At 42.4% G+C, this 26451-nt stretch overlaps 1 protein-coding gene across 1 annotated transcript in view; it reads right to left on the bottom strand.

Annotated features, from left to right (window-relative positions):
- The window catches only part of LOC124612968 (glutamate receptor 1-like), a 1095838-nt gene that overhangs the window by 170830 nt on the left and 898557 nt on the right, over nt 1–26451 (bottom strand). The window contains exons 10-11 of the mRNA XM_047141496.1: nt 25179–25292; nt 3038–3158 (exon numbers count right to left, since the gene is read on the bottom strand). Of these exons, the coding sequence (XP_046997452.1) occupies nt 3038–3158; nt 25179–25292 (235 nt within the window). The remainder of the gene's footprint in view (nt 1–3037; nt 3159–25178; nt 25293–26451) is intronic.

A 26451-nucleotide genomic window follows, 5' to 3' on the forward strand; every position in this document is an offset into this window, starting at 1 on the left:
TTGTAATTCAATTTGTTATTTAAAATGTAAAAATTCCCATACGTTTAGTGTTCAAAATATAACCAAAGATGGCACTATACGCCGCTATGTTTCTGCATTTTATGACTTAGTCACCTATAGCTATGGTCAGGCGTACTGGCGAGTGGCTGTTACTGCAGTTTTGACAAACCGTGAGTCACGTGTATTGATGGTCACTTGCAACTGTTACTTGGTCCAATAATTTCTTCTTTGATCAAAATCAATAGAATTTCGTTTTTGCGTAGAAGTATTGATTTAGACTATGTCACTCACATCGTCATATAAACAATGTACGAGTACATTATTTAAATTAAAAAAAATTAAAAAACCTTGGCACTGAATTCGTTATTCGCATTCTACAGTGTGTAAGACTATTACAGATAAAATTAGTTATTGTAAGTTCACATGAAGTGTAAATTTATGTAAATCAGTGACAAAAAGGCAACTCAGGGTAAAAAATATAACTACTGAATTTTCTAGCAAATTAGCAAGCAATCGAAAATGCATATTTGCTCAAACTCCGCTGTTTTCATTTCCGAAAGGTACTCTTCTGACTTGTTTGTTTTGCTTCATGTCTAAACTAATTTTCATTTTTAAGGAAGTCAGTCTTCTCTGACACCACTTGCGCAACTATCATCCTGCGTAACTTTCCTAACAGGTACCGTAAGGCCACCACTTTGGCTCGAACTCTGCCAGATACTTTACTAAATGGTCTTGAGTAATCCAAGGTTCATCCAAACAGAATATAGGTCGCATTTTGTCTCAAGTACGCAGCGAATTCATCGTTCGCAAAACTTTAATTCCGGAGGGCACTACATCATTGTCATGAGGTAATACTTGTATATCATTCTGACGCTTGTATTTAAATCGTATATCGTTTAATATGTTATAGCAGAGTTTTTCAATCAACATTTTCTCCATCTCTCTGACGTTGGGTACTCGCCATTACCTCCATCGGTAACGCTGGAATTCACTCTTAGCCTTAGTGACAGCTTCCGCTCTCGCAGGCATATGTTCACTCAGCTGCTGGAGGGTTTCTTGGGAAATGGCAGCCCATTCTTCACGGAGTGCTGCGCTGAGGAGAGGTATCGATGTCGGTCGGTGAGGCCTGGCACGAAGTCGGCGTTCCAAAACATCCAAGAGCTGTTCTATAGGATTCAGGTCAGGACTCTGTGCAGGCTAGTCCATTACAGGGATGTTATTGTCATGTAACCACTCCGCCACAGGTCGTGTATTATAAACAGGTGCTCTACCATGTTGAAAAGTGCAGGTGCCATCTCCGAATTGCTCCCCAACAGTGGGAAGCAAGAAGGTCCTTGAAACATCAATGTAGGCCTGTGCTGTGACAGTGCCACTCAAAACAAGGCATGCAAGCCACTTCATGAAAAAGACGACCACACCATAACACCACCGCCTCCGAATTTCACTGTTGGCGCTACATACTCTGGCAGATGAAGTTCTCCGGGCATTCGCTATGCCCCCACCTTGCATCGGACCAACACATTGTGTATCGTGATTCGTCATTCCACACAACGTTTTTACACTGTTATGTCGTCGAGTGTTTACGCTCCTTATATCATGCGAGGCGTCGTTTTGCATTTATCGGTGAAATGTGTGGCTTATGAACAGCAGCCCGACCATGAAATACAAGTTTTCTCAACTCCCGCCTAACTGTCTTAGTACTTGCAGTGGATCCAGATGCAGTTTGGAATTTCTGTGTGATGGTCTGGTTAGATGTCTACCTATTAGACATTACGACCCTCTTCAATTGTCGGCGGTCTCTGCCAGTCAACAGACGAGGTCGGCCTGTACGCTTTTGTGCTGTACGTGTCCCTCCACGTTTCCACTTCACTATGACATCGGAAACAGTGGACCTAGGGATGTTTATGAGCGTGGAAATCTCGCTTTCAGACGTATGACGCATGTGACACCCAGTCACCTGACCACGTTCGAAGTCCGAGAGTTCCGCGGAGCGCCCCATTCTGCTCTGTGACTATGTCTAATGACTACTGAGTTTACTGGTATGGAGTACCTGGCAGTAAGTGGCAGCACAATGCACCTGATATAAAAAAAGTATGTTTTTGGGGGTATCCGTATACTTTTCATCACATAATGTAGATGCCAACAGTCCATTATCGTTGTCTACAAGGTGTTTAAAATATTTGTACACATAGTGGATTACTTATTTGCTTTGTTTTCGAAACTCAGCAGCCTTTATCAGTCGCATTTAACCTGCTATGAAAGTGCGTATTATTCAAGTTGTTTAGAAATCTGACCGACATGGCACAGGGAAAATCTCTTTTCCTTCCCACTTTTCCATTTTCAACTTACACAAACTCATTCACTCAGTAAATATATTTTACAAATAATACTACAAGATACAGTTTTTTTATCCCCACTTAAACTGCCAGAACTAATAACTTACTAAACAGTGCAAAACAAGCCTGTGCGAAAAATCTACACACCGTTCTACAACTGACGCTCTACCAGCACTCGAACTAGGCAACTACGGACACTCAGCGTTGCCATTTTCGAATGTTATAGACAGAGTGCTTCGCGACACTAGGCACAAGTGCTGCATCAGCGCGCTTGCAGGCATTCACCATCACGCCTGGCCAGTAGTTTATTACATAAAATAGCAAAATAGATAATTAGTATCTCCAATTTATTCAAACAAGAGATACGCAAATCACTACGAGTAGCTTCCAATGAATACCGTAGTGAGATATGAATTCTCATAACATACCACGTAACAAGACGCGATGCTTGAACTCGCACATTTGCTACAGAAGTACTGTCAAGAAATTTCTGAAAAGAAGAAACTTTCAGGCAGGTGAAGACCTTCGGTTAGTCTCGAAATCAGATCAGTGTCTCCCGCAGAAAAATGTTTTACCGGCAGAAATACCCAGTCAATTTGATTTCGTAGCTTCAAGAGTTAAAATATCATTGTGCAGTTGTACAAAAACATAATGGTAACAAACTACACCTAAGTCATTGATTATGGCACAATATAACTCACAGTTGATGCCGATCTTCTTGGCAATCAGGTCAGCGAGGTCCTTGCAGTACCCCTCGAAGCGGTCGTTGCCGGAGAGAACCTCTCCAGCCTCTGGCTTCCGAAGGATTATGTATGGTTCCTCCTGCCAACAAAACAAATGGGACGACGTGGTGGTAATGAATTAAGAGGAAAAAATTGCCAAAATTCTAACACTACCCAGATTTCCAAAGTACGCTAGAGGGTTCCTCAGTACTACTCTGTCTCAACAATATTTTCTTTACTATATTTAGTAACTCCATGAAACCTGCAGGGCTGTCCATAAATCCAGTAAGAGTACGAGGGGGTGTAGATCTCTTCTGAACAGCACATTGGTTTCCGCAGTGGCCGAGCGGTTCTAGGGACTTCAGTCTGGAACCGCGCGCCCACTACGGACCCAGGTTCTAAATCTGCCTCGGGCATGGGCGTGTGTGATGTCCTTAGGTTAGTTAGTAGGTTTAAGTAGTTCTAAGTTCTAGCGGATTGGTGGCCTCTGATGTTAAGTCCCATAGTGCTCAGAGCCATTTGAACCATTTGAACACCACATTGCACGGCATCCCAGATAGGATAAAAAAAACAAAAAAGTTCAAATGTGTGTGAAATCATATGGGACTTAACTGCTAAGGTCATCAGTCCCTAAGCTTACACACGACTGAACCTAAATTATCCTAAGGACTAACACACACCCAATACCGAGGGAGGACTCGAACCTACGCCGGGACCAGCCGCACAGTCCATGACTGCAGCGCCACATAGGATAAATTACGTTCACTTCAGGGGAGTTTGGTGGCCAGCGGAAGTATTTAAACTAAGATTAGTGTTCCTCCTGGAGCTACTCTGCAGCAATTCTGGCCGTCTGGGGTGTCGCAGTGTCCTGCTGGAACTGCCCAAGAGCGTAGGAAAGCACAATAGACATGAATGGATGCAGGTGATCACACAGGATGCTTAAAAACGTGTCACCTATAGAGCCGTACCTAGACGTATCAGGAGTCCCATATCATTCCAACTGCACGCACCCTACAGCCTCCACCAGTTTGACAGTACCCTGCTGACATGCAGCGTCTATCAAGGGTACACGAGTGGACCTTCAGCTCCGAAATCCAATATCGATTATGTTTCGTTGAATGGTTCGCGCGCTGACGCTTGTTGATAGCCCAGCACTGAAATCTGCAGCAATTTGCAGAATGCTTCCGCTTCCGCCACGTTAAACTATTCTCTTCTGTCGCCGTTGGTCCCGTCCTTGCAGAATCTTTTTCCGGCCGCTGCGATGTCGGTGATCTGATGTTTCACCATGTTCCTGACATTCACGGAAAACTCATGAAATGGTCGTTCAGGAAAATACCCACTTCATCGCTACCTCGGAGATGCTGTGTCCCATTGATCGTGCGCCGAGTACAACACCACGCTTAAACTCATTTGAATCTTGATAACCTGCCCTTGTATCAGCAGTAACCGATCGAACAACTGCGCCAGACACTTGATGTCTTATATAGGCGTTGCCGACCGCAGCGCCGTATTCTGCCTCTATTTGAATATCTGTAATTGAATACGCATACTTATACCATTATCTTCGGCGCTTCAGTGTATTACGATGAGGATGAATATGCGCTACAACCGAACAGCGATCTCCTTACAATGATTGGGAAGATCAACTGACTTTCGTGCCAGCGTAAGAAAAGAGGTTATTGACACTCAAGTAGCAGGAAACACCTTCACTACGCAGAATGCCATTACACTGAGTGCGCGTGGCTAATGTGACACAGGAGACGGAAACCGAAATGTTGTCTTCTGCAGATATAAATGAAAACGCAAAGATGTCGCATTACATTCCAAGGGTTTATAAGAAACGTACGTCACTTTCAGTTTCACAATGGCCGTAACCTATTCCGTCAAAAATTTTGGGTACCTTTGTCATATGATTATCCCATAGGCCCCAAAATTATTTCTTAAGAAAAAACGCTAGTTTATTAATGATAGAGAACAGAAGGCACTGCTGACTTGAAAAACCTAACGTAATCCTCAGAATGAAAGGAGGAATAAATACAGAAACCCTGCAGAGGGGTTTCTGTCATATGTGACAAATTCTGATCATTAAGTTCTAAAAAGTAAATCAAGATAATTATTATTATTGTAGACAGTTTATTGTTACTCTTTAATAACAAATCACACCGCAGACTTTTCATTAATTGAAATTTCAACTTTGACCATAGAAAAGTTGAACCTCTAAGTTCCTGGAATGAAATAAATGCTACGGAAGAGAAGGAATTTTTGCGAAATTCGGTAAGCTGCAGGCCATTATACTCCAGAGAGTATTTCAAGAGAAGAGCATAAATAGTGAATTTAACATTACTTCTTTCACAATTATAGCATTTAATGAGCGGTGTGTGTCTAAAACTTCACCTCTGCAGCTCAGTGATCAACGTGTGTGGATGCTATGGGGGGTGCCTGTGTTCGATTTCCAGTACTGTCAACTTACAGGGATCTGTTCTTTGTGGGAGGTCTGGAACGGTTTGCACTTAGCCTCGTGACGCCAGTCGAGGAACAACACTATGTCATCAAAAGTTTCCATACTCCCCTCACAACATACGTCTTTCATATTAGGTGCAATGTGTTGCCACCTATTGGCAGGTACTCCACATCAGCGACCTCAGAAGTCATTAGACATTGTGGGAGAGCAGAATGGGGAGCTCCATGAACTCACAAACTTCGAACGCGGTCAGGTTATTGGGTGTAACTTATGTCATACGTCTGTATGCGTGATTTCCACACTCCTAAACATCTCTAGATAATGAAATAAATAAGGATTAAAAGCTACACTATGCGCTCAAAATATCCAGACACCCACAAAAACATACGTTTCTCGTATTAGATGCATTGTGCTGCCACCTACTGCCAGGTACTCCATATCAGCGACCTCAATAGTCATTAGACATGATGAGAGAGCAGAAAGGAGCGCTTCGCGGAACTCACGGACTTCGAACGTGGTCAGGTGATTGGGTGTCACATGTGTCATACGCGAGAATTCCACGCTGCTAAACATTTCTAGGTCCACTGTTTCCTATGTGATAGTGAAGTGGAAACGTAAAGGGAAACGTATAACACAAAAGCGTACAGGCCAATCTCGTCTGTTGAATGACAGAGGCCGCCGACAATTGAAGAGGGTCGTAATGTGTAATAGGCAGACATCTATCCAGACCGTCACGCAGGAATTCCAAATTGCATCGGGATACACTGCAAGCACTATGAAAGATAGGCGGGGGGGGGGGGGGGGTGAGAAAACTTGGATTTCTTGGATTTCATTGTCGAGTGACTGCTCATAAACCACACATGACGCCGGTAAGTGCCCACGACATCTCGCTTGGTATAAGGACCGTAAACATTTGACGATTGAACAGTGTAAAAACGGTGTGTGGAATGACAAATCACGGTACACAATGTGGTGATCCGATGGCAGGTGTGAGTATGGCGAATTCCCGGTGAACGACATCTGCCAGCATATGTAGTGCCAACAGTAAAATTCGGACGCGGTGGTGTTAAGGTGTGGTCGCGTTTTCCATGGAGGGGGCTTGCAGCACTTGTTGTTTTGCGTGGCACTATCACAGCACAGGCCTACATTGATGTTTTAAGGACCTTCTTGCCTCCCACTGTTGAAGAGCAATTAGGGGGTGGTGATTACATCTTCCAACACGATCGAGCACCTGTTCATAACACACGGCCTGTGGCGGATTCTTTACACGACCGTAACATTCCCGTAATGGACTAGCCTGCACAGAGTCATTACCTGAATCCTATAGAACAACTTTGTGGTGCTTTGGAACGCCGACTTCGTGACAGGCCTCACCGACCGACATCGATACGTCTCCTCAGTGCAGCACTTCGTGAAGAATGGGCTTCCGTTCCCCAAGAAAACCTCCAGCATCTGATTGAACGTATGCCTGGGAGAGTGGAAGTTATAGTCAAGGCTTCCGTATTGAATTCCTGCCTTACCGATGGAGGGCGCCACTTACTTGTAAGTCATTTTCAGCCAGGTGTCCGGATACTTTTGATCACATACTGTCAGTGAGTGAGTAGTGTTGGCTCCAAGGCTAAGAAAGTTGGTACCCGATTTTCCAAGAATATTGATCTTTTTCGGAGTTCTTCATAGGTCTTCTACAGTTCTAGAGTTCACTGTGCTAAATTTGATGCCGGCCGCTGTGGCCGAGCGGTTATAGGAGCTTCAGTCCGGAACCGCGCGACTGCTACGGTTGCAGGTGCGAATCCTCCCTCAGGCATGGATGTTTGTGATGTCCTTAGGTTAGTTGTGCTTGAGTAGTTCAAATTTCTAGGGAATTGATGACATGTTAAATCCCATAGTGCTCAGAGCCATTTGGACCATTTAAACTAAATTTGAACAGTTATGCAGAATTTCGAGAAGAGGACACTACTGATCAGGAACATTTTAATGTCGTAAAAGAATTATTTGCCAATTTGCGAAAGTAAAGTTGTGATCACAATTCTGCCTTTTAGCTGCCTACGGCAGATAGATAGAGTTCTAGTAGAAAAACATAATGACATTTTCCGTACAGGTAACACTTTATGAGATAATTGAAGTAATGGAGAACCCATTTTCACTGCGTAAATATACGAAATCGTACTAGAGTTCAGTTGACAGTTTCGGTCACAGTTCTGGACAGAATCCCAAGAGTTTTATCGATAAATCTAAGATAATTTCTTGTGACGTTAATCGTTTATAAATGCAATAACGGGGGACCCATTTCAGTAACATATAACTTTTCGAATGAAACGCATTCAAATTCCCCAAAGCTGAGCTGAGCTGCTCTAGTTGTGATCGGCGCATGGAGGTACAAGTCGGCACACATCGTGTGGGCTGTCCTTACGTATCCGACAGCTGACAACCTTACGAATCTAATGGCTACTACCATGTTTTCGTCTACTTATTGCGTTATGTTACAATTACTTTAATTTAATCAGTATCGGATTTGAAGATAGCTGTCTCTATAATGCTCTTTCGTGAACTCCTGTTACTTCCGTGTTCATTACGTACTGTGGTTATTCAGTATTCAGCAATACGTACGCTATTTTTTCCACAGAGGTGTTCAGAGGTGTCATACAATTGAAGAACCTTTTGTAGCTGCGTACGTCCATTGTCGAGGATGGAAACAGTTATAGAGGTAGGATCTTGTTGGCTTAAGAGGAGCTAAAAGAATAACTGACACTCGCAATTAAATTAATTAATTTACATTGGTACAATGTATATACGATTACTGGAGCACCAGTCATCAATAATGGGAAATCATATCTTCGATGAGAGGGCGAGTGCTGTCGTAGATCCCGCTTACAGTGCTACAGCTCCCGGAGTTTGTTGTTTGGTGAAGATATTTCTGGGCCGGGTTTTTGGATGCGTTTTAGCTGCCTCCGGCAGATAAATAGAATCGGCAACGCGATTTCTTCCCACAGCGTTTCCATGGTACTTCACATCCTTAAACATCGTTCTCAGGTACCAGGACGGTCAAACCCCAAACTGGATAGCCACTCACGTAAGATTACATAGTGTTCCGTTGTTTATTTTAAGTTAGCCATTGAATTTAAAATTGCGGCTGAGGTAGAATGTTCAGCATTTATAATAATAGTGGTAATGAGAAGTCGCAGTTCGCTTTTGAAACATGGCTATAAGACGACCAAGGTCTGAAACCAATTAGCCGTTATTTGTTAAACCAAATAATATCATGGGCTTCTAGTAAAAGAAAGGACAAACATTTGGATCAATTGTATTGAAAGTTTATTATCTAATAGGAAGTCACTAGCTAGTAAGAGATGAAGGATGTACTAGGGTATGAGAATGTGACAAGGAAAAAGAAAGAAGGAAGAAACTAAAAGGCATACTTCTTTCTGATGGGGAAGATATTGTTGTACTTTGTCTCCATACGTTTGGACGCCATTTGGTAATAACGATATTGATGTTCGATGAGATTTCGGGATTGCAGCCGGATCATGTTGACTTCTTGCCACGATATTTCGGCTGGCAATCGTTTAATCATCTTCAGGTGAGTGTCCGTCACTGGAGAGTTTCCGTCACTTTATTGAGTTTCGATTTCCCCCCCCCCCCCTCCACCCGAAGGGGGGCAGGCTGGCAGCAGCATAGTACGTCGCTCTTCAGCCTACAGAATTAGTTGGTGGAGATAATAAATAATAAAAGCTGGCGATAAAATCGGTGACTTAAATGATAACATGGCGGAAAATTGTGGAACTTAAAACAGCCCTCTGGAGCTACTGTCCTATCTGTAGAGCGGAGGCGCATGCGTAAAGGTGAAAACTACATGTCCGTCCTAAGGACTAGGGATTCTAAGGAAACATCAAGTTAAAATAATTTTCCGGCCACCGGCGAAGATTAGTGCCCTTCTCGGTTCAGTAAAGGACGATCTGGGTCTGCGGAAGGCCGGGATCTATAAAATTACTTGCCAGTGTGGCAAATCTTACATCGGTCAGACGACACGCACAGTACATGAAAGGTCCGTTGAACACGATCGCCACACCCGCCTTTCGCAGCCCAGTAAGTCGGCCGTAACTGAGCACTGTATTACCACAGGACACGCTATGGATTTTTCTGCCACGGAAGCCTTGGCCCCAGCGAAAATTTTCTGGGATTCAGTAATTAAAGAATCTGTGGAGATACGCCTAGCGCCAAATCTTACAAATCGTGATGGCGGTTTTCAATTGGACAAGGCTTGCGACCCGGTGATCTCTCTAATTTCCTCTGAGAGAAAACAATTTATTCATAATGACACGTCTGGCGACAACTGACGTCTGTTGTTAGCGTCGCGGGAGCGCATTCCGACAGAGGGCGGACATGTAGTTTTCACCTTTACACATGCGCCTGCGCTCCGTAGATAGAACAGTCTCCAGAGGGCCCGGATGTCGATGGAGGACGCTCCTGAGACGGAGGCCAATGCGCATGCGTTTTCGCGCCAATTTTTTGCTATAAAGTTGACTCCGGGAACTTGCCGTCTGTAGTGACGGACACTCACCTGAAGATGGCTGGACGATTGCCAGCCGAAATATCGTGGCAAGAAGTCAACATGATCGGGCTGCAACCCTGAAATCTCATCGAACATTCAATACGCCAGGAAAGCTTCAAGAACCACAACTATAAGCATTTGGGAGGACGACGGTTCAAACCCGTCTCCGGCCATCCTGATCTCGGTTTTCCGTGATTTCCCTAAATCGCTTCAGGCAAATGCCGGGATGGTTCCTTTGAAAGGGCACGGCCGATTTCCTTCTCCATCCTTCCCTCACCCGAGCTTGCGCTCCGTCTCTAATGACCTCGTTGTTGACGGGACGTTAAACACACGGGACGTTAAACACTAATATCCTCCTCCTCCTCCACAACGATATTGATATTAGAACGAAAAAAAAACTCCTACGTCAAGAAACACAGTTACGAGACGAAACGAGGACGTATCTTAGCAACTGGAAGACCTTGTCCATTCTCGTACTTTATTTTCTCTACCTTTGAGTGGATCAACAGACACAGGCGATTTTGCTCAGTTTACCATTTATACAACTGGAAATGTGTTAATTTTTTGTCTTAGGATATCTTTCCAGTATGTAGACGTTATATGCTAGAAGAAGAGGATCTGAGATACTTAAAGAAGTAAAACTACCACTGCAAAAATATAAAATCAGATGAAACTCATCAATGTGTGTACTGACGGAGAGACGTCAATGATAGGTAGCATCCACGGCACTGCAAATTAGCTCGAAAACTTTAAATCAGCTTGTAGTAAAATATTACTGCATTTTGCACAATGAGTCACTGCGTAGAAAAACCTTAAAACATTAAACACGAGCATGTTACGTCACTGGCTCCGAAATGTGTGAATAAACCTAGAGCTTCGGCAGTAACTACACAAGAATTCTGAGTTTACTGTGAACTTTTGGATTTGGAATATGTTGAACTTGTTCTGCATTTTGAAGAGCAATATTTCTAAAGGAAAACTCCTGAGCACGTTTTGAAACTCGAAAATTGTTGTTTCTGACTTTTTAGAACAGAAAATTACACTATCTGATAAGTGAACCATACGACATGACAACTAGCAATTTCAATTGACATTTTTACTTGCAGTTGGTTGCCATCTCAAAGCCTAAATTTAAAATAAGATGTCAAAACCATCAGCCCATTTGAAATTATTTTAAAACTGATCATCCTTCAGTTATAAAATGAGGATTGGAGTCAATTTCTATACCTGAAAAAAGAGTGAAGGTGTTGCGGATGACAAAAATGCGGCCAAACACAGTGACAAAAAGAAAAACCCAACACCAAAAAATACTTAAAGTTGAGTGATAGTATTTGGTGGAAACATTTGTCTAGGTAAGATATTTAAGTGATAAAGATTACAAATGTTTGGAAATTTGTGGTAAGGTCTTATGGGACCTAACTGCTGAGGTCGTCGGTCCCTGCACACTAGTTAAGCTCACTTAAACTAACTTACCCAATGGACAACACACACACCCATGCCCGAGAGAGAACTCGAACCTACGGCGGGGGAGAGAAGCACGGACCGTGACAAGACGCACTAGACCCGAGCAAGTGCCCCGCGCTGCTCACATTACAAGATCACAGGATAATGTAAGCGCGAGATACGCCATTGCTAATGTGAGATGCTTGTATATTAATAACCGGTCTACCCACTAGAATGTTGAATGCAAACGAGCAAAAGTGCATGCATTGTGTTGTGCATGCGACGAATCTCAGTTTGTGTGATGTAGTTCCATGCCTGTTGCACTTGGTCGGTCAGAACAGAGGCAGTTAATGCTACGTGTGTATGAAGCTGGAGTTGTCGACCGATGACGTCCCGTATGTGCTCGACTGGGGACAGGTCCGGTGATCGAGCAGGACAAGGTAACATGTCGAGACTTTGTAGAGCATGTTGGGTTACAACAGAGGTATATGGGCGAGCAATGTAGTGTTACCCATGGGATGCTGGCCATGAACGATAACACAACATGTCAAATTACCAGACAGACTTCTAAATAAGCAGTAAGGATGCGTAGGATAAGCACGAGAGTGCTCCTGCTGGCATACGAAATAACAAAAATTGTTCAATTGGCTCTGAGCACTATGGGACTTAACTGCTGAGGTCATCAGTCCCCTAGAACTTAGAACTACTTAAACCTAACTAACCTAAGGACATCACACACAGCAATGCCCGAGACAGGATTCGAACCAGCGACCGTAGCGGTCGCACGGTTCCCGACTGAAGCGCCTAGAACCGCTCGGCCACTCTGGCCGGCTACGAAATAACAGCTAAGACCGTAGCTACAGGTGTAGGGGCACTGTGTCTAGCACGAAGACAGATTGTTTGTTGACCTCCTTCTAGTCCACACACGGCCATCTCTGGTACAGAGACAGAACCACCTTCATCAGAAAGCACAGAACACCTCCAGCCTACCCTCCTACGAGCTGTCTCTTGACTCCAATGAGGTCGCAAACGAATGTCGTTTCGGATCTCATCTATATCTACGAGATTACTCTACAATTCACAATAAAGTTCCTGGCAGAGGGTCAGTGGAATTCACGCTACAGTGCATCTGGCTTGCAGTTGTCCTCTAAGTAACCGACGTTGTATCACTGTAGTGCCATTGCTGCTCAAATTGCTGTTGCAGACGCATTACGAGCGAAACAGTCACACCCCGAACACGATGATCTTCCCTCTGTGCAGTGCCACATGGCCCTCCTGATCCCGGTCTTGTTGTGACCGTACCTTTTCGTGACCACTGCTGTCAGCAATGTAAAATTGCTGTATTCCTGCTAAGTCTTCTGCAATATCGCGGAAGAAATGTACAGCTTGCCGTAGCCCTATTACACGACCGCGTCTTCGTCACCTTAAAGGCATTACTGAGTAGCATCAACTCATCACGCCCAGTCTCAAAGGTGACTAATTCTCACGACCTCTACCACCGCCACTACGAGGATGTGAAATTTGAATAGACATCATCTTTCGCTTGTAGAAACACGCCTACCAACTTTAGTTTATGTCGCACAACTGCCTCATTGTGTTGCAATTTGTTTACTTAAATACTGCGAAGGTCATTTGAAAGTGGTATTCATAAGATTTAATCCATTTTAGTTAGTGAATAAAACATAATGCCGGTTCCTATTCACGTAGAAATAGAGCTGATACGTTAAACATAATTTCATTGTAAAAAATGAAGTCCGATAAGCTTCTTTCATATCAAACTGACTCTGTCATAATTTCTGGAATTCGTTACTTTGTGAACATTTCCTACAGCTAAGAACATTTGAACATAGTTCTATACGCCTATGTCTCTTCGAGGTGATATGCAGATGAATACAAGGATTTTCATCCATGACATTTGTTAAAGGCAAAAGGACGTCAAAGATAAGAGAATCGATTTAACTTTCAGTAAGGTTCCTATGCTGTAACAAATGTTGTTTAAATATGTTAGTTAAATAATTAAAAATGTCAATTTAGTCCATAAACATACTTAATTTTTAACCTGTTAAGCGTATACTGTGTCTCCTTCTGCTGAGCAGAGAGAAAAGACCACTCCAGTTTTCTCTCTCTCTCTCTATCCAAAAACGTGGCCCAGAGTTCTCGTCACCAGACGACTCTCTCCGGCAGCTGTAGCAACGGATACTGGGTCCCGTCAGTACTCAGCTTCCCATCCAGAGATTATTTCTGGCTATGGATTATTGGTGCTCCAGTAATTGTGTGTCTTTTGAACTGACGTAAACTAATTGTCAGTTATTCTTTAAACTTCTCTAAGCTGACAAGGACATACGCCTATCTCTCTTTTCCCTCCCCAACAACGAACGTATGAAGCTACAAAAGGTGCTTGAACTGTATGACGCATCTAAATTCATCTGTGAAAAAGAAAATAGCATGTGTCTTCTTGCTACATCTTAGATAATCTCAGCACGTATCGAACACGGGAGTTACAAGAGTTCTCGAAAGCACATTACAGAGACAGCTATCTTCAAATCCGGTACTTAATTGTAGCAAAGACTGTAAAATTAAAGTAGTTGTAATAAGACACAATAGGTAGACGAAAATATGGCATTTACCGTTAGATTGCTGAGGTTGTCAGCAGTCGGGTACATAACGACAGCCGACATGATATGTGCTGACTTGTACCTACGTGCACCGATCACAGCTTGGGCAGCGAAGCTCAGTTTCCGATTGAAAGGCTGTATGTTAGAGAAGTGGATCCAACATTATTGCAATTATAAATATCTTCACAAGAAATTACCTCGGGTAAATGGAAATAAGCGTATGGCATCGTTGGCCGAGAGGCCACATCCGTGGAAGTTTGGCCGCCTAGTGCAAGTCTTATTTCACTCGACGCCACAATGGGCGACTTGCACGCTGGTGATGAGGATGAAATGATGATGAGAACAACACAACACCCGGTCCCAGAGCGGAGAAAATCTCCAATCCAGCCGGGAATCGAACCGGAGCACGCTCACATGGGAGCACGTTACCACCTAGCTAAGCAGGTGACATTACCTTAGGTTTTTCGGTGAAACTCTTTGCGTGCTATCCAGAACTGTGATCGGGACTGTCACCAGAATTCTAGTGCGATTTCGTACGTTTTATGTAGTGAAAATGAGTCTATCACTATTGCAGTCATCTCATAAAGTGTTACCTGCACAAAAAATGTCATTTTGGTACTGTGTAGAGCGTTGGAGAGCTAGTCAGAATTGCTTCCACAGCTTTACTCTCGCAAATTGGCAAATAATTTATTTTACAACAATAAAATTTTCCAGATTTTAGTGTTTCTTCACTAAATTCTGTATAACTATTAAAACTTAGTACAGAGGAAACTAGAACTACTGCATATCTACCAAGAACTCTGAAATAATGTATATATATCGAAAGTCGGGTGCCAACTTCATCCCGTCCAAGAAAGTCGATTACTACCGGGAGAGTGGTGAGCTGACCTTATGCCCCTACACACTGCATGTAACTATGCCTTCGGGCGGTCTGTCTCTATTGGTTCGTCAGGGAAAGAACGCGGAGGTTTGCTTGTGAAAGGAAGATCACATCCGAATGTTGCCGGTATGTTTATGGAATATGCAGATGAAGGTAGTGAACGTCTCAGTCAAAAGTAAAATTGTTATTACGTTCGCTTAGACAAGTGGTATGGTAAATAGAATGGTAGCACAACAACTAGTACCATATTACAGGATTGGAGTCTCTTTCTGGTAACAAAAACCGACAGTTAAACTTGGCTTACGGAATATTTTTATTTTCAACGTGATAAATACACACAGAGTAGCGAAAGAGGGTTTTCAAGAATTACTAAAACAATGATATTGGCAACTGCAACAGCAAATGTATACCAATAATAAAGGTTATTAATTCACAGTGGGACAAAAACACACGAAGGAAGTGCGGAATTCCGCTACACTACAAGACGCAAAGAAGAACGAGTGGAATGTGGCCTTATTAGAAGTGTCAGTCATCAAACAGAATTATTTTATCAGAAGATTTTAGTTTAAAAGAAGGCATCATTTTAACAGAATACTTCTATTGAAAAATTTTATTTCCAACCACAAAATCATGAATGACAATGCGGTTTCTACGATTACCAGAAAATTTTAGTTGATTAGAGAATTTTAGTTTTCTCACTGGATCTCACACTCTAAGATCTGATACGACGTAAAAACTCAATGAAATTTGCAAAAGTCAGTACACAGTGAATTCACAGTAAATATCTTCAGCCCAAGAAATATTGAAATTACTATTAAATCATATAGATATATACATATATACATCAACGGGGACAGTTGAAAATGTGTGCCCCGACCGTGACTAAAACCCGGGATCTCCGCTTACATGGCAGATGCTCTATCCATCAGATCCACCGAGGGCACAGAGGATAGTGCGACTGCAGGGATTTATCGCCGGCACGCTTTCCGTGATACCCACATTCTCAACTTATAGTCCACACACTACATTCGTAGTGCCCCTGCCATTATATCCATTACTCGCGGCACACTATCCACCGAGTCCCGTAAGAGTTCAGGCAAATCGTGTACATCCGCACTGAAGAAGGTCATCAGCCGGTTAGCCTTAAACGATATAAAGATGACATCTGTTCTTTCAGACATGTCCGAAAGAACAAATCTGTCACTTGCCTCTTCTTTCAACTCTAGGGATCCGTTTTAATAAGCAAAATGCTGAATTGGACAGTGGTTCGGAATCCATGTTAAACTGTAGGCAAGACCATAACTCAAAAACTGACATTAATCTTGACCACTTTATTCATTAATCTTATTCTGCATTGCACGTTTAGACCGTACGCATTCGCAAAGGCTCTACAAGAGAAATACATGAAAGGATATCAGTGTAAATACTTGGCTATTAGAACGTGCTTCGTACAAACGGAAGAATCAAGCACTCAGTGAGAAACAGTTGATAAAATACATGAATCGCACATCGTAAAAAATGGAGAGGATTAGGTGTATATTTTGGTGAGTTCTACCTCTCTTCGTTTTTACGATGTGCATTTCTTGTATTTTGTCAATGTTTTTCATGTAATGTTTGATTCTTTCGTTCGTATAAAGTATGTTTATTTACCCATTGTTTTTATCTTTTCATGTATATCTCTTGTAGAACCTTCGAGAATGGCGTAAGCCCGAAATATGTAAGGCAGTGTAAGATTAATAAATACAGTGTTCAGAACTAATGTGTGTTTATGGCTGCATTAAAAACAGCACCAAACATCTCACGAAGCATTTATGCATCTTGCTGTTGAACACTATAGTTGCCGGTGCTGGAGATACGCCACGACGTAGCTCTTCCAACAACTCATTACCTACCAGTGCACTGCTGTACTGAAATCAACCTTGAAACAATTACCTCTGCCTGCGAAAAAGAAGGATGGTTAGTGTTTGACAACTCTGGACCAGGAGAGCGCAAGAGACACTATTCGCTTAAAAGATATATTATTAATATGCCTTACTTTTGTATATCTATTCTGTAGTTACGTTGCTAAGAACAGTTCGTAACATCGTGTTTGATTTAGAAGATAAATTCCTTATCAAGACTGCATTTACACACAAACTTCAACATTATTGAAAATTTCATAAACGTGGAACGCTATCTTCCTCGTTTTATGGTTCATCCGTTCTGTTGATCATCACGTTATCTGTTGTGTGTTATAGTTTCCTGTATTTCGCTATATTTTCACACATGGGACTTATTACGCAGTTTTTCTAAATTAAAACCGATCATGCTGGTAGAACATCAGGCGTTAGTCAGTTCTGCCGCTGCAAGAAAGCTTTCGTTTGGAGACGGTGGAGGTGGAGTTGGTAATCAGTTCAAGATGCAAAGATTGCTCGTTGTGTGTTCTACGTCTACAAAACTCTTCCGCAACAAAAGTTTCTTGCGAAAACAACTTTAAGCAAAGTGTTCTAATCAATATTTGATCGCGAGAGGATAGTGTATCGTTGGACGAGATTACTACACCTGTTACGTCACAGGCGAGATAACCGTATTGCTCCATGGAGCTATCAAGTGAAATTATTAAACGAATGTGTTATATCGCTACTACTCAGTTAAAAAGCCTATTTGCTCCGAATCGTTTTGTTACGTGTGTGTGCGGGGGATTGGTAATTTAATGGCTCGAGCGCGCGGAAGCTGAAATGCCTTCCATGTAAGTGCCCTGCTTTTATGAACAATCCGTGCCGGACCCTAAATTTCATAAACTCATTCGCTTGGACGCCAATGTTACTCACAGATAAAACTGTATTGTTACAGCGACTCAACGAATAACAGCAATTCTCTTCTGAAGCGTGCAGCATGCGAAAAAAAAGAGGAAAAAAGAAAGCTTTGTACAGTTTTATCCGTCCTAAAGTTCCTCTTTTTCTGAATGATGTGCGTTGTTGCAGTTATGGTATCCATCTGTGGACTGGTGCAGGTATAGGACCCATGTCACAGGTGATACACATCTTGCTCCGGTAGGGTAACTGCTACGCTAGGAATACGTGTGGTTATTCCCACAATGTCATGCCGACATTCATATGGTGTGCGACAGGCCAAATAGGAAAAAGCCGAAGCATGGTAGCCACACACAAATTCTGAATCAGTTCATCACTGACATCTCTCTGGAGCCATGCAGTTGTTACACACAATTCGCTTGTCGTAAAACTAAGTTTTCGGAAACAAAGGGTTATGCAAGTTTGTAGCGTTTTTACATAAGTTTAATAAACAGAGCCGAAGCACATAACAGAGACATTAGTCATCAGTAATACGTTCTCCCTCACTATTTACAATAGCCTGTCAACGCTGGTGTAGCTTTTCGATTTCGCGACTTTAGGAATCACTCGGTTTTGAGGCGAAGGGATCGTCGAGGCATGTTCGGAAAGCGTTTTCATCCGGAAAATAAATTTCTTGAAGGTTGTTGGATAGAGAGTGGAAAACGTGAAAAATCTGAGGGCACCAGATCAGTTGAATAAGGTGGGTGCGGAATGACTTCGTAACACATATCCTGTATACTTTTTCTTTTCTCAGTCTAACAGAATGCAGGCGGGCGCTGTCATGAAGTAGCACCACTTCATGCACTGTTCCTGCTCGTTGATCTTGGACTGCGTCTGCAAGACGTCTCAGTTGTTAACAGCAAGTGACATCAAAAGAGATGGTTCCACCTGGGAAAGCAATTCGTGGTACACCACAACGTTGCTGTTCCACCAGGCGCATGTCATTATCTTTAGTGAATGCGCCCAAATCTTTGTACGGGGAATTGCTGCTTTGTATGGGCTCAGCCATTCCTTTCCTTTTCTTATCTTACGAAGACGTCATTTTTCATCAGCAATAGGATAGAAGTGGTGGGTGTCGTTCACGAGCCAATTGATGACAGCCCGCATCTCGTGGTCGTGCGGTAGCGTTCTCGCTTCCCACGCACGGGTTCCCGGGTTCGATTCCCGGCGGGGTCAGGGATTTTCTCTGCCTCGTGATGGCTGGGTGTTGTGTGATGTCCTTAGGTTAGTTAGGTTTAAGGAGTTCTAAGTTCTAGGGGACTGATGACCATAGATGTTAAGTCCCATAGTGCTCAGAGCCATTTGAACCATTTTTTGAACCAATTGATGACAAACAAGCAGTGATGCATATATGACCAACAGCTGATTTTTGTGATTTTGGCTTAGAGCATGCGGTACCCATACACTCTATTTTTGAACCTTTCCTATTGCACGTAAATGTAGCACGATGATTGAATGACCGCAGATCATCGCATTTGCCGGTTCTCGAGTACAGCGAAGTGGATAGTTACAGATGAATGCGTTTAAACGATCTTTATCATACCTCGAAAATCTTCCTGGAGGTCTTCCTGAACCAACGCCAAAACGATCCTCCTTAAAACGTGGAAACTATTGTCTTGCCGTGCTCTGTCATATGGCGTTATCCCCATATATGATGCAAATGTTTCTGGCTGCCTACGCTGCTGTTAACCCTCCACTGAACTCAAACAGAAGCATATGTGGGAAATGTTGTGGTTCCTCCACTTAGCATTCCATTTTCTAGCGTCCACAGCTCTACTCACTATTTCCAAACGACAAAATGTAAACTCGACTAGCAACAGTGACCTACAAAAAAATTGCAATCGATAAATAAACTCATAGGAACGGAATACTAACATTCAAAACGAAAACGCTACGAACTTATGCGCAAACCTAATAATTCCAGGCCTACAAAGCACATAGAAAAATCACTTTTCGTTCATACTATAGCACAAAACGATTCTAGAGCTTTCGGGCGAAATTTTCAGACCTCTTATTTATCGTACCTTCAAGCTATTTTTCATATATTTGGTACAATACTTCAATTCTATTTATCCTGTGCCACTGATTGTAGACTTGGTTTGCCAAACGGCCTTAGATATCAACGGTTCGTACAAATTCTTCATTTTTAGTTTCGTCCCGAAGTTCACATCTATTGCCAACTTGGCTAGCTAATAATCTTGAGCATTTTTTGCTCCATAGCTTAATCATGCTACTGTTAACAAAAACAAGATAAATTTAAAATAAATTTATTGCTCCACAAGTGGTTTCATCCGAATAAAAATCATCACGTGAAAGTCAAAATTCGCCAACAGTCCTTGTAGGAAGAAACCGGTTGTGGTGTGATAAACATAATTTAAATATCTTTGAGGTGGGTTTTATTAGCAAAACATAATTTAAATATCTTTATGGTGGGTTTTATTAGCATAAAGTTACCTAGTCCCAAATTAATTTGTATTAACGTACCCAGAGCGATGATTTTGAATATTTCATAATGTAGAGTTTGCCATTTTGACTGTACATGACATTTTACCAACAGATACCATCGAGTGCATCATATAGTTGTAAAAGAGAAAGCTCATACATTATTGTATTTATACGAGGGCGGTTCAGAAAGTAACCTCCGATTGGTCACAGTGCGGGTTGCGGGGGGAGTAGCGACGCCATCTGTGCGTTCACGCACTCAACAGGTCAGTCGGCATCAAGCCGTGGTCGAGTGAACGTCGTACCTGCGCTAGTTTAGTTTTTGTGGCAGTTTGAAAGTGTGCTGCAATAGAAAACCCCGCCAAATGTGAAGTGCATGCTGTCATAAGGTTTTTTACAGCCAAAGGATATTCTGCAGCAGCTATTCATCGTAAGCTTTGTGCCGTGTACGGACCAAGAGTTATGAGTGAAGGAGTTGTCTGTGAATGGGTACGTTTATTTAAAAGTGGACGAGAAAACGTTCATGATGAAGAGAGGAGTGGTAGACCATCATTGGTGACTGACGAACTCGTTCAGACAGTTGATGCAAAAGTTCGTGAAAATCGACGTTTCTCAATGTCGGAGTTGTCTACTGGTTTTCCACAGATTTCTAAGACTCTCTTGTACGAGATAGTGACAGCAAGATTGGGTTACCGTAAGTTCTGTGCACGATGGGTGCCCAAAATTCTTACCGACCACCACAAAACTCAAAGAATGGCCTCTGCATTAGACTTTCTGTCACGTTATGAGGACGAAGGAGAACCATTGTTAAACAGAATCGTGACCGGTGACGAAACCTGGATTAAGTACGTGAACCCTGAGACAAAAGAACAATCAAAGATGTGGGCACATTCAAATTCGCCTACCAAACCAAGAAAAGCCTCGCAAGATTTTTCTGCCAGAAAACTGATGGCAACGGTGTTTTGGGATGCCAAAGGGGTGTTGTTGGTTGAATTCATGGAACGTGGCACGACCATTAATCAAGATGTGTACTGTGAAACAATAAAAAAGTTACGACGGGCTATACACAACAAACGCCGTGGTATGCTGACTTCCGGTATCGTTTTTTTGCACGATAACGCCCGTCCTCACTCTGCTCGCAGAACAACGGCCCTTCTTGAGTCCTTCAAGTGGGACGTTATCAACCATCCACCTTACAGCTCAGACTTGGCGCCAAGTGATTATCACCTCTTCATGCATTTGAAGAAATGGCTCGGGTCACAGCGGTTTGATGACGACGAAGAGCTCAAAGATGCGGTCACAGGCTGGCTCCAGGCACAAGCGGTTGATTTTTATGCAGAAGGAATTTCAAAGCTTGTGAAGAGATACGATAAGTGCCTCAATCGCTATGGAGACTATGTAGAAAAATAGTGCAAAGATGTAGTTGTAAGATGTATATATTACAATATTTTTATTTAACTTGGTGTATTTTTTTAAATCAACCGGAGGTTACTTTTTGAACGGCCCTCGTATTATGACTGCGTTTACGATTTTACGGTAAGCTGAAGCTAATTATAGCTAATACAAAAATAAATTTGTAGTCAAATGTAAGATGGCATTACAAAAGGAGAGATAACAGAAATGTTGCAGGTTTATATTCATTGTATTTCCTACGTAGATCTCAAATGTGAACTTAAGTTACATAACGAATACTCACTCTTAATAAATCTGTGCAGTCAGCTGTCACGTCCACTATTGAGCCACTTTTAAATAGTTTTACTACTTTTACCGCCTTTATTGAGCCAAGTAACTTATTTAAATACCTTCTGCCTGCTTCATATGGTGCACTCGTTGACCGTCAGAAGTTCAGTTCCGTTGTCTTATACAGTAATGTTTTCTTCCTCGTACTGTAAGGTCAAGTACAGTGGGTGAACAAAAATATGGAAACTCCACAAACGCAAAACATTACCGTGCCTAATACGGTGTACGAAAACTGTTGGCATTCAAAGCAGCTTCCAGTCGCCTCGGAATAGATAAATACAGGTTCTGTACAACTTTCAAGGGAACCATGTACCATTCTTTCTGCAAAATAGTGTGAACTTCCAGTAACGGTGATGGACGTGGATAGCGACCACTCGCCATGCTCTCCAAAGTAGACTCCAAAGGCTCAATAATATTGAGGTATGGTGATTTGTGGCCAGAGATGCGACAACTCATCAGTGTGCACACAAAAGCGGTCCTCCACGATGCAAATTGCGTGAACAGGGTCCTGTCGTCTCGTAACACAGAATCACCATCGGGGACCGAACATTGTACCATGGGCTGGACCTGACCAGCCAAAATGATCACACAATCCTTGGCAGTAACGCCACCTTGCCACACTCTTGGGATGTAAATTCGGTCACAATTTGGAAAGACCAAATGCCTTACTTTCACTACTCCATTGTCCAGGTTTTGTGATTTCGGCACCACGTTTACATATTACGGTATCTGTATCACTGATAAGTGGTTTTGTAATTCCAGCCAGCCCTGAAATTCCCAGCCGATGGAACGTTCTTCTTGTTGTTTTGTAGCTGACAGCGTTCACGACTGCGACATTCTGTTCTGCAGTGACTTCTGCAGCCGTCGTCTTCTTATTTTTATCACAGTTCTTTTCTGTGATCGTCTGTCGTAATAATCCAGCATACACTTTTGTCTGCTTTGTGACTTAGCGATTATGTTTTCCCGTTTTCTCTACTTGTGGTATCACTTTTCTGTACGGTGTCTCTTGAAACACCAAACACTTCGGCTACATTGGTTACGAAAGCACCCATCATACGACCATCAACAATTTTGTCACGTTTGCATTCACTTAGTTACGACATAACGTAATCACAAAAAGGCGTGGCAGTGTTTTGACAACTAATGACACTTGAAACGTATTGAGGGTATAGCAACGGTGCTGTTCGTGGTTAAATACAACAGTGCAGTCTGTAGTTTTGGGTAGCATTTGCATTTATGTTGAAGCATGCATTTCACACCGTGTTTCCATATTTTTGCCCATCCCTGTTTCGTCTTATAAAGAATACGGACTTTGTTTTGTTTCATTGACGTCATCATGTGATACCTATGCTGCGAATACACTCTCACAATGTGTTAAAAAACAATTTTCCATGAGACTGGGTCGATGTAGTTTTCGTAATACATCAGCAGACGTCCAAAGAAAGACATGTACGTGGGAAAGATTCTAAATCGGCATTTTTAAATAACAAAGTCAGTGATTTCAGAAACACCTTATCTCGAAAAACTGAACAAGAGATACAAAAACGTATTGTATCCCAAATAACAGTCAGTCACTCAATATTTATGACGGGTGAATTACTGTGATGCCTAAAAATACACGGAATCATCAGTACAATCTAAGACAAAAAACAAAATATTGACTTACTCAATTTTTGAAGCTCTTTTTCTTGAATAAATCATTATGTTTTTCTGAATTTGAAATAATTTGTTTGTCTATATCTGTAAAATACGTCTACTGATTTCCGTCCCATTCGGATAGTTTCCTCGTGGTGCTTCGTTTTTTTGTGTTAGAGAGTATATAATATCTTAGTCTAGTATTAATGTGATTTTTTTATGTCACCTTCTTTTAATATAATGACTTGGGGGCGCGCGAGATAGTCCGCTGTCTAAGTGCCTTACCATGGTTCGAGCGGCTCCCCCCGTCGGAGTTTCGAGTCCTCCCTTGGGTATGGGTGTGTGTGTGGGTGTGTGTGTGTGTGTGTGTGTGTGTGTGTGTGTGTGTGTGTGTGTTGTCTTTAGTGTAGGTCAGTTTAACTTAGATGAAGCAGTGTGTGAGCCTAGGGACCAATGACCTAAGCAGTTTGGTCGCGTAGGAGCTTACCACAAAAATTACCAATGATTTGAAATCATTCTTAAAAGAATAAAATATTCCCAAATTTACAGTGCTGTGCATAAGAAACAGTCGTAAAGTGGCTGTCAATCGTCAGAATTTATGAACTTCAGCTTTTACACACTTTGGGGCGTAATAGGAGCAAAAATTGAAGGGTAATAATTGAAGTGTAATATCAGTTCCTTCGTAGTAAAAATTAATACCTGAGGTCTGTAACCAATAATTAAAGTTAATTATCTAACAGTGTCAAGTCGTTCCAGCTGAAGCATACACTGTATCCTCGATAGCGATATGTTGCTATGGGACGCGTCTACATTTGACATTTCTGTACATTTGTGGTCAGTCTGCATTGAAGGTTTACATTTGTAGAGGTCAAACTGTCTTGAACGTTTTACGTGTGTGGTAGTATTAGTGAGTTACCAAAATGAGAGCTGATATGAAAATTCCCAGCAGATTAAAACTGTGTGCCCGACCGAGACTCTAAGTCGGGACCTTCGCCTTTCGCGGGTAAGTGCCCAACCAACTGAGCTACCCCAGCATGACTCACGCCCCGTCTTCACAGTGAGCTGTCTTATAACTAATCATTCTAACCATGGCAGTGTATTCATTTTGTGAAGAGGCAAAACTGATGTTTGTGTTGAGCCTTGCAAACTATAATGCAAGCAAAAATGTATTAAAGTGCGTTTTCCAGACAGAATACGACTGTGTTATTATCGTTTTATTACTGTGTCACTGAGGTACTATCCATAGCGCGTCAAATGGTGGATCAAGGCAGACTATGATTTGCTCGTGCATATGACCATAAATATGTATTATGCAGGCTATCGAAGATGGTCCACGTACCACCATACGATATGCCGTCGTACCAAGCGGTACAACTCGTGGTACGACGTGGAGGATACTCCACGGGCAGTTTATATCCGCGTATCATCCTGAACGTGTGCCAGATCTTTTGTCTGCCAGTAATCGACCAAGGAAGAACTTTGGACAAGTCACAAAATGAAAACAGAACAGAGAAGTAAGCTCACCACAATGGTCGTAACGATGTACGTCTTGTTCCTGTATATACTGGAGCCGGGCCAGGGACGCACGTACTTGGCTGCCACCTCCGACAGGCCCGTCTGGTCCGACCACTCCGCCACCTGTAAAAATAAAACATCTTTGTGGTCATCTCCTTTCCGTATGTTGGTTACACTGCAGAATCTCATATACTATTTAGATGAACTGGACATAAATACATTCTAAAATAAAAAAGAAAACGACGTATTACGAAGGATTTTTCCGAATTGGACGGAAGTCGTTAGATGTGAGGGATACATGTACTGGCAAACGAATGATTTCAGTTTCACAAAAATTAAATGTTTTATTCAAGAAAAACAGCTTCAGAAATTGAGCAAGTCAATAGCGCGTTGCTCCACATCTGACCCTTATACAAGCATTTATTTGGCTTTGTATTGACTGATATGGTTGTCGGATGTCCTCCTAAGGGATATTGTGATAAATTCTGTCCAACGTGCGCGTTCGATCATCAAAAATCACCAAGTGTTTCAAGGGCCCTGCCCAAAATACTCCAAACATTCTCAATTGAGGAGAGATACGGATACCAAGGTAAGGTTTGACAAGCACGAAGACAAGCAAGAGAAACTATCTTCGTGCACGGTATTGGTGCCAGAGCCTGCAATCGTGTCTTTATAAGCGGGAAAAGCGCCACAACCCTGGTATTCGCAGACTCAATTCCAATAAACCTATCGTTTCGTTCTGCTTTCCAGTCGTCATGTACCGCTGCGCCTTTACCAACACATTCCACCAACCTTATACCTACACACCCTCCCAAAGACACTTCAATTGTCCTCTCCTCTCAGATTATTAACTCCGCCCCGCCATTTGCCGATCCTATCAGCCATTTTTCTTCCTATATCCATAATTGAAACAGACGACTTGGGACGTCAGCTAGTATAACATACGTTAAAAATGACGAAATTCATCCAGCTGTATTAAAGTTTTGTTTTTATTGGCAACTAGTTTCGATGTTGTTACAGCATTATCTTCAGGCACATACTTGTTGACAGCAACCGTATGTGTCTAGTAGTCAGTGGAGAGATGGGCGTGTTCCATGCGGAAGGCAGGTAGTAACTGATATCAGTTACCATCTGGTATCAGTTACTACCTGCCTTCCGCATGGAACACGCCTGTCTCACCACTGACTACTAGTGTTAGAAATATACGGTTGCTGTCAATAAGGATGGGCCTGAAGATGGTGCTGTAACAAAATCGAAACTAATTGCCAATAAAACGATCACC

This window comes from Schistocerca americana, chromosome 4 (genome assembly GCF_021461395.2).
Source record: "Schistocerca americana isolate TAMUIC-IGC-003095 chromosome 4, iqSchAmer2.1, whole genome shotgun sequence".
Lineage (NCBI taxonomy): Eukaryota > Metazoa > Arthropoda > Insecta > Orthoptera > Acrididae > Schistocerca > Schistocerca americana.